The sequence below is a fragment of the Tupaia chinensis genome, unplaced genomic scaffold (genome assembly GCF_000334495.1).
Source record: "Tupaia chinensis unplaced genomic scaffold, TupChi_1.0 Scaffold000332_1, whole genome shotgun sequence".
In the NCBI taxonomy this organism is placed as follows: domain Eukaryota; kingdom Metazoa; phylum Chordata; class Mammalia; order Scandentia; family Tupaiidae; genus Tupaia; species Tupaia belangeri.
In genome coordinates, this window is record NW_006159826.1 from 2,262,395 (window position 1) to 2,270,102 (window position 7,708).

The following is a 7,708-nucleotide window of genomic DNA, read 5'->3' on the forward strand; positions in this document are numbered from 1 at the left end:
CCCACACCCCAGAGCCACTCACAGGGTAGGCCATGGTCAGCAGTGCATGGGACAGGTAGGGAGAGGCAGATGCCGAGGTGTGAGCCCCCCGAGCAGGCAGGGACACCAGTGGGGGCTGAGGGTTCTGTGAAGGGAGGCTGAGGTAGAGGCTGGAGGTCTCTGGGCTGTGGCAAGCAGGCCAGATGCCATCCCAAGGGCCAGGGAGTCCTCGGTCCCTCCTTCATCCACATGTTCAGTGAAGTCTCCCAAGTCCTGGCTGAGTGCCAGGCACAGGGCCTCCAGCTGGTGGGCTAAGCCCTGCGGGGCCGCTGTCTCACACTCAGGTGAGACATCGACAGCAGCGGGGGAGGTGCTGGTGCGTGGAAGGACAGAGGAGAGGGTGGTGGGGGTGGTGGAGGAGGGAGTGGGAGGAGGGGGAGTGGAGGAGGGAGAAGGATGGTATGTGGGAGGTCTGAGTGGGGGCAGCTCTCTTTCCACCAGCACCCAGGGCAACCTTCTGAAGTGCCCCTCATGGTGCAGAGCCTTCCACGGCTCCCCAGTACTCTCAGGAGAGCCCGTGCCTCCTAGGCCCCACGGCCAGGCTGCCCTCGCCTTTGTGCTAGCTGTGCCCTCCTCGGGAACTTGCCCCGGGCCCACCCCTACCCAGCCCCCTCCTGTTAAGCCGCAGCTGTGTCACCAGCCTCATCTCCTCAGCAGGCCCGCCCCTACTTGTAGACTCCACAGGTTTCTGCAATGGACCGAGGGCTCCCAGATTCCCCGCCTGGCCTGGCTGCGGAGGCAGGGAGCCACCAGCCTGTCCTTGAAGGCACCCCAACCCCGCCGCCCTGTGCGCCAGGTTCCCAGGGCCTTCTCACGAAGCGGGCAAGAAGAGCCTCCCATCCTGCCCAGATAGGAGAGCTGCCAGAGGAGCAGGGCCTGAGCAAATGCTGTGGCCCACGCCAGGCATGCTGGTGTGGCCCTGGGGACAGCACGGGGGCACAGCCCACCTGACAACCTCAGGAGACCCCGAAGGTCTCCCAGGTGTGGGAGGAGGAGAGCCCTGGGGCACTGCAGGTCACCTGGCAGCTGGCTGTCGCAGGACCACGTGTAGAGCGCATGGTCAAAGCCCCGGCCCAGCGTGGTGGGCACAGAGGGCTCGTCTGCTCGTCTCGCAGCTCTGCCATCAGCCCCAGGACCATCCCCCCGGGCTCCGGGCGCTGCTTGCTCTAAGGCTCGGGCTTCGCGGACGTCCCCCCGGCCGGCGCCCCCTTACCAGCCAGACGACGAGCGCGTAGTGGCCGTGGTCTGCGGCAGCGTGCAGGGCGTTCATGCCATCCAGGGCACGCAGGTGCACGTCTGCCCCGCAGTCCTTCACCAGGAACTGGGCCAGGTGCAGGTGGCCCTCCTGGCAGGCCAGGTAGAGTGGGGTGGCACCACTGCGTGTCCGCTGATTCACGCCACTGCGGGGAGGGAGGGCTCAGAGGGTACCTGGCCAGGGGCCCCAGGTCGGGGTGGTGGGAGAGATAGGGACCCAGTGGAGCAGGAGGTGTGGCCCTGAGCTCCTGGCTCGCATTTGCACCTACACTGACCCCCAACGTGGCACTGGCTGTGAACTGCCCGAGGGCGGGACACCGGCAGGTGTGGGAGGAGCCCGCCGGCCTGGAATCCCCACCAGGTGAGCTGGTCTGTTTGGGGGTGGCCAGCACGGCGGGGCCTACAGCTGGGCATGTATGAACCTAGCCCAGTCCTGGGTCCTGCTCTCTAACAGGGTCACCGTGAGCAGGACAGGAACCATGGGCACCCAGGGCCAGCCTGAAGTCCAGCCCCAACAGACGGGCCGGAGCAGCGTCCTGGCCTGCCTCGGACCTCCTCTGCTGTTGGGCCAAGAGAGCCCTTGGTCCTCAGTGACTGCTGTGGACAGGGCCAGTCTCACAAGGCTGACCACCCTGCCTGCCTGGCACGGACTGAGCCCCACTTCTCCCAGTGCAGCCCAGGGCTGTGGCAGGGCTGTGGCGGGACCTCTGCATGCCTGACTCCTTCCCTGCCGACCCCTGGCTCCTAGTTCCGAATGTCAGCCTCTTTAGACTCAAGGGGCTGTGGTCCTTGGTTGTCCCCATGGAAACACAGAATCTGTCCCCAATGCCCCACGGGCTCCCTCTGCTTCTGAGGCCCCATGGCTGCTGCTGCTGTGAGCGGGTCTGCCTGGTGGTCTCGGTGGCCTGTGACGAGCTGGAGAACCAGCAGAGCCACCTCCCCAGTGCTGAGCGGGCAGGGGTGGGGCACAGTGACCCCTGGAGGGCAGGCACGTGGGGAGTGGCACTCCGCTCTCAGCCCTCCTGGCTTGTCCTCCAAGCTGCACAAGCTCCCTGTATTCCAGACCCTCTGCCTGCAGGGCAGGCACGGGGCTGGTTGGTGAGACTTGCTCTAACCAGCCCCCCGTGACTCGTGCCCTACTCCAGGCAGAGGAATCAGAGTGACTCGGGGACCCCCAGAGAAGCACCTCAGCCGCTCAGCCCTGGACAGCTGGTCACAGGCCTCAGGGGACAGAAGGGGGAGTCGAACAGCTGCCCACAGGCCTGCCCCTGGTTTGAGCGCTCCTTGCCGGTAGGTCCCTGCTGGGCCAGCCCTGCCCTGCTCAGCTGTAGTGGAGTGGACCCAGGATCCCAGGGGTAGCCCCAGCCTAGGACCCTCCACACGCCTACCCTGCCCACCAGGGGCTTGTCCCAATGTCCCCCAAAGGGCTGTATGTGCGCCTTGGTGTCAGCTCAGCAGTCTGCCAGCGTCCTCGACGCCAGCCGGGGCTAGAGCGGGTGGTGTCCAGCAGGGTGGCTACATAGCAGATCTCAGGCCAGGACGGCCCCTCAGCACGTGTGGTCGGTGCCATGGCAGAACGTGGCTGGGCACAGCACACGTGTGTTAACGTGAGTCTCCTGGTTTCCAGTGTGGAGACTAGAAGCTGTGCTCGGGGTAGCTGCAGGAGGGAACCCCAGAGGCGTGCGCCAGGTGGTTCAGGAGATAAAGTCTATGCCGCGCCTAAGAACATGTACAGGGAACAGGAGCACCAGGCCTCAGCGGGTGGAGGGGTGTGTGGGGCAGGACAATGGCAGTGGTGGCCACAGAGATGCCACCCTGTGAGGACAGCAGCCCTGGGCACAGGTAGCCAGACTAGGGCCTGCTACCACGACGACAGTGCTCCTGCGCCCAGGATGGGAAGGCGAGTCCTGCCCCGGCCTCCCTCCTCGCCCATCCAATTCCAGCCGCGGGGGGCGGGCGGGGGCAGAGCACAGAGCCTCTGAGAGGTAAGCCCTGCCCCCAGCTCCAGGGGTTCCCATGTGGAGGGCAAACCCAGGCCAGCCTTTCCAGGGCCTCGGAGCCCCCAAGTCCAGTAAAATGCCCCCAGCTGCCTGGCCGGCATGCCTTCTGTCCCCAGCTTTAGGCCCTGAGATGCCCCAGCTGGGGCCAGGAGCCTCTTGCTGTCCGCTGCCCCTCGGGAGCAGAAGCCGCTCGCACGGCCGAATGCACCTCCGGCCCGGGGCCTGGCCTAAAAACGGGCCCCCGCGCCCAGACGCCCCCCCCCTTAGGCTCCCGTCCCCCCGCCCCCACCAGCTGCAGACTGGCAGTGGCCTGCTGCAAGGCACCTCCAAGGCCACTGCCTGTCCTTCTCTACCCTCCTTGTCCCCAGGCTGCCCCCACAGGCAGGGCTCGGGGCTCTTCACCTGCCATGGGCAGCTGCCAGGAGCTTCAGGCAGGTCAGGTCTCCGCTGACTGCGGCGTGGTGCAGCGGCAAGGCCCCTTCCCGCGTCTCCAACGTGGCCGCGTGGCCCTCGTGCAGCAGCCACTCCACCAGCAGGGGGTGCGCAAAGCGGGCAGCCAGGTGCAGTGGGGACACACCCGAGGCGTCTTGGTCCTGCCAGGGCCCAGGCAGGTGGTCAGCACCAGGCCAGAGCTGGCTGCCCTAGGCTGGTCTGGGTAGAGCCCGCACTGTCCACTGTCCACGTGAGCTTCTGCTTCCCTTCCTCCCCCGCGCCCACAGGAGGGAGGCCTCCGATCCAGGCAGCAACAGTCCCCCGCCTTCTCCATCCCTGCCCCAGCGGAGGTGGCCCCTTCCCGCTCGGCCGAGCCCCTGCCTACTCTGTTCATGGCAGAAAGGCTTCCCCTTGCCCAGCAGTTGCACGAGCATGGGTGTTCCAGGCCCCCTGCACAGGCTGCGGGCCCACCCCTCCAGTCCGAAGCCCCCTGGCATGGGGTGTCCAGCAGCCTGGCATTTCCACACGGGCACGGGACCATGATCAGAAGTGACCCCAGAAACAGCCCAGGCCCTGCTGCTCCCCAGGGCTGGCTACCAGATGCTGAGCCATGGCACCCAGGTCTCTGACAAACAGTGGGGGTGAGTCTTCCCTCTCCGCTCCCAGCGGGTCCCTCTGGCCCACCCCTACTCTGTCCTCAGGAAGGGCAGCCCTCGGGGCCCTTCACCTGGACAAAGCAGGACCAGGCAGGCAGGGCGAGGGCGGGGCCTGCTTAGAAATCACTGGGCCTGCCGGTCACTGCTGGTCACTGCTAGCCGGCCTCACCATCACAGCTCCCTCCCCTCGATGACCGAACCCAAACTCTCCCCGCGCCTCATTACCCATGTGCAGACCCTCTGGGCAACAGGCCCTGTCCATCGGCCTATCTGACAGGGACTGGCGTCCTGGCAATACCCCCGCTGGCCACACTGCTCCTGTGGGGGAGGGGTGGGGAGCCAGTCGGGGCAGCTTCTCCGCCAGGCCGCCGGGCAGCCGGGCCTGGAAGGTGATTCTGGAGGTGGCTTAGGCTTTCAAGGGCTGTGTGCTGGTTTGGGGACTAGGAACAGGCGTGGGGCAGAGGTGGACACCGTGGACAGAGGCCAGAGAGAAATAGGGCCCAGTTGCGAGGCTGGGGAGACCAGAGACAGGCCCCCCACTCTGCCCCAGCCAGGTGCCTGCCCCCGCTCACCTGCAGACCGCAGCCCCCTTCGCGGACAAGCCAGCGCAGCTCGGCCAGGCTGCCAGTGGCAGGGGGGGGGGGCGCGCGCCGGGGCCCCTCTGGTTGCTGGGCAGCTTGGCTCTCTGCACCAGGAACTTGACGCAGTCCAGGTGGCCCGCCCGGGTGGCGTGGTGCACCAGGCCAGCACCCAGGGCATCGGCGATGCCCGGGCCCAGGGCCCCAGCCTCCAGCAGCCTCTCCAGGGTGGCCACATCCCCGTCCCTGGCAGCTGCGAGCGCCTGCTGCTCCTCCATCCTCTGGCTCTTGGCTCTGAGCTCTCGCCGTGGCTCATGCACAGGCCGGGCTTCCTGTTTCAGGCGTGGACGCAGCTACCGGCTCCGGTTACCCGATAAGCCATGCACAGGGCAGATGGGAGGCGGCAACCAGGGAGGGACAGGCCTCATCCCAGTGGCTCCCCGGCACCTATGGGTCCTGGGGTAGGCAGCAGGGGAGAGAGGCTGGCCCCAGATGCTGCCGGACGCCAGACCCTGCCTCCTCTCCCAGAGTGGCCTGCAGAGCCGGGCCTGGAAGCTCCCTCAAAGTTCTCCCCGTGGCCCAGAGGCTGGCAGTCTGTGCTCCCACTGTCGTGGAGCCCCCAGTGTGTCCGGGACACTGGAGCCCTGCACACTGATGCTGGTCCCGCCACCCCACCCCCGGGGAATCAGTGCCTGCATGCTGGACTTCATGCGGTCTGCGGCCCTGGAGGCTCCAGTGGCTCTGCCTGGCCCTGGCACTGGGCATGTGTCCAGGCGCCGAAGGTCTCATAGACCCCTAACCTGACCAGCCCATGACGGGGCTCCGGGCTGCAGTCAGAGGTCCCACGTGCACTGCAGACCCACCAAGCACCTCTGTCCAGACTGCCCAGTGACTGGGTGCTCTGCAGAGCTTGGCTCGGAATCGAGTCACAGCGCCTCCCCTGGCGGCAGCAGGAAGCTGTGGGCCAGGGCCCCGCCTGGAGGTGCCAGGAGGCTCTGTCAGGCCACCTGCCATAAGCCGCTTACCGGCCGTCAGATGGCCGAGGACGCACAGCACCCAGAACACCAGGCCGGCCTTGCCGAGCCAAGACCATTCGTTCATTCACTCGCGCTCTGGCCGTCGTCCTTGATGCCGTCGTGCCTGAGACCCACACAGGAAAGACGCGGGCTGCTCCACATGGCGCCCCAGGTGTGTCAGATGCCACAGGGCGCCCGTGAAGGTACAAGAGTCCTTCCACAAAGAAGGTGACACTGACAGGCAGGATGGGGCGATCTGATTTCCTGCCTCGGGGTGACCCAGCAGCTCCGTGTGAGGGGTGGGGAGGAGCAGGCTGGGCTGGGCGCCCCGGGGGGAGCCACACGGCTGCCTCGACCTCTCCCTGGCCCTCCCCAGGGTGGTGACGGAGCAGGGCAGCAGCCAGCGCTGGTGGGGTCAGGGCGCACTGAGGTCCGAGGGGGCGAGCAGCCCGAGAGGACCCCCTGAGGCAGGGTTAGGAAAGGGTTTGCTGAGGGCCCGGGGGGGCTGCCCTGCAACTGTGCGTGTGGGAGACGGCGCTCTCAGAAATCAGGTTTCCTATTTCATGACCACAACGAGCTGACAAATATTTGGGTATTCCTAAAAATACTTGGGGTTCCTCTTCTGGACAGAAACGCCTGGGGCAGGCCCCCAGTTCCCTGTGCAGATGTGGCCAAAGCTTTTCCACTTCACCTGTCGGGGTCCTGCAGCAGCAGACAGGAGTGTCCTATGCGTAGGGCCTGGGTCTGTGAGGCCCCTGTGGGGTCTGTGCACCAGGCGGACCAGAGCCAGGGAGGAAGCCTGTGCCACGCCGCAAACCCAGTCGTCCCAGGAGAGGAAGACAGGGAGAAGAGCCGGCCTCAGATGGGATGATGCTCTGGAGGCCTCCGATGAGCGCTGTGGCCAAGGCTGTCCTCGTCAGCTCCAGCAAGGAAGCGCTCGGCACTAGGCCGGGCCCTCCAGCCGGGCCACCGCCTGCTTCAGGTCCTGCAGCACCAGGTCCACCTCTGCCCTGCTGGTGCTGCGGCCTACGCTGAGCCGGAGTGCATTCTTGGCCACGTCAGCAGGGATGCCACAGCTCAGCAGAATCGGGGACGGCCTGGGAACACCAGGAGCCAACTGTTACTCCACTCTTGGGGAGATGCCACCCTCTGCTCTCGGCCGAGGCCCCTGGACCACCTGTCCACCCGGTGCCCGCTGCCCAGCCTGGCCCCATGCCCCACCTCCTGGCATCTAGCTGTCAACGAAGTCCACTAAATGCTCCTCCAAGCCCCTCGTGGGCTCCCAGTCCCCAAGCCCCCAGCCCCCCCGCAGTGGAGCCTGCAGAGGGGGCCTCGCCAGGACGTCGAGGCCTCAGGGTCAGGTGTGAGGGGCCTTGGCCTCACCTTCAGGGCCCCCACCACCCTCCCCAGATGGGTGACCTTGCTTCCTGTTTCGGGGAGCACCGAATCCACCCTCAGGGTCCGTAGAGCACTCTTCTGGGCAGTGCTGCCCGCCCTGTCCTCTCTGGCTGCAGCACGGCCTGCCCAGTCAGTGTGATCTGCCCGTCCTCTCTGGGTACAGCACGGCCCATGTAGTCAGCGTGCCCACCCTGTCCTCTCTGGCTGCAGCACGGCCTGCCCAGTCAGTGTGATCTGCCCGTCCTCTCTGGGTACAGCACGGCCCATGTAGTCAGCGTGCCCACCCTGTCCTCTCTGGCTGCAGCATGGGCCCGTTGGGTCAGCGTGCCCCCCCT

The 7,708-nt window shown here is 66.6% G+C and overlaps 2 protein-coding genes across 2 annotated transcripts in view; both read right to left on the bottom strand.

The window, feature by feature from the left end:
• ESPNL (espin like) overlaps nt 1–6,409 on the bottom strand; it is a 38,265-nt gene extending 31,856 nt beyond the window's left edge. Inside the window, 4 exon segments of the mRNA XM_014589104.2 lie at nt 1,253–1,439; nt 3,696–3,886; nt 4,954–5,021; nt 5,024–6,409. Coding sequence (XP_014444590.1) covers nt 1,253–1,439; nt 3,696–3,886; nt 4,954–5,021; nt 5,024–5,237 — 660 coding nt within the window. The 5' untranslated portion in view covers nt 5,238–6,409.
• A 106-nt stretch (nt 6,410–6,515) lies between these two features.
• The window catches only part of SCLY (selenocysteine lyase), a gene marked incomplete at its 5' end in the record, with an annotated part of 33,026 nt that continues 31,833 nt past the window's right edge, over nt 6,516–7,708 (bottom strand). The window contains 1 exon segment of the mRNA XM_014589112.2: nt 6,516–7,072. Coding sequence (XP_014444598.1) covers nt 6,919–7,072 — 154 coding nt within the window.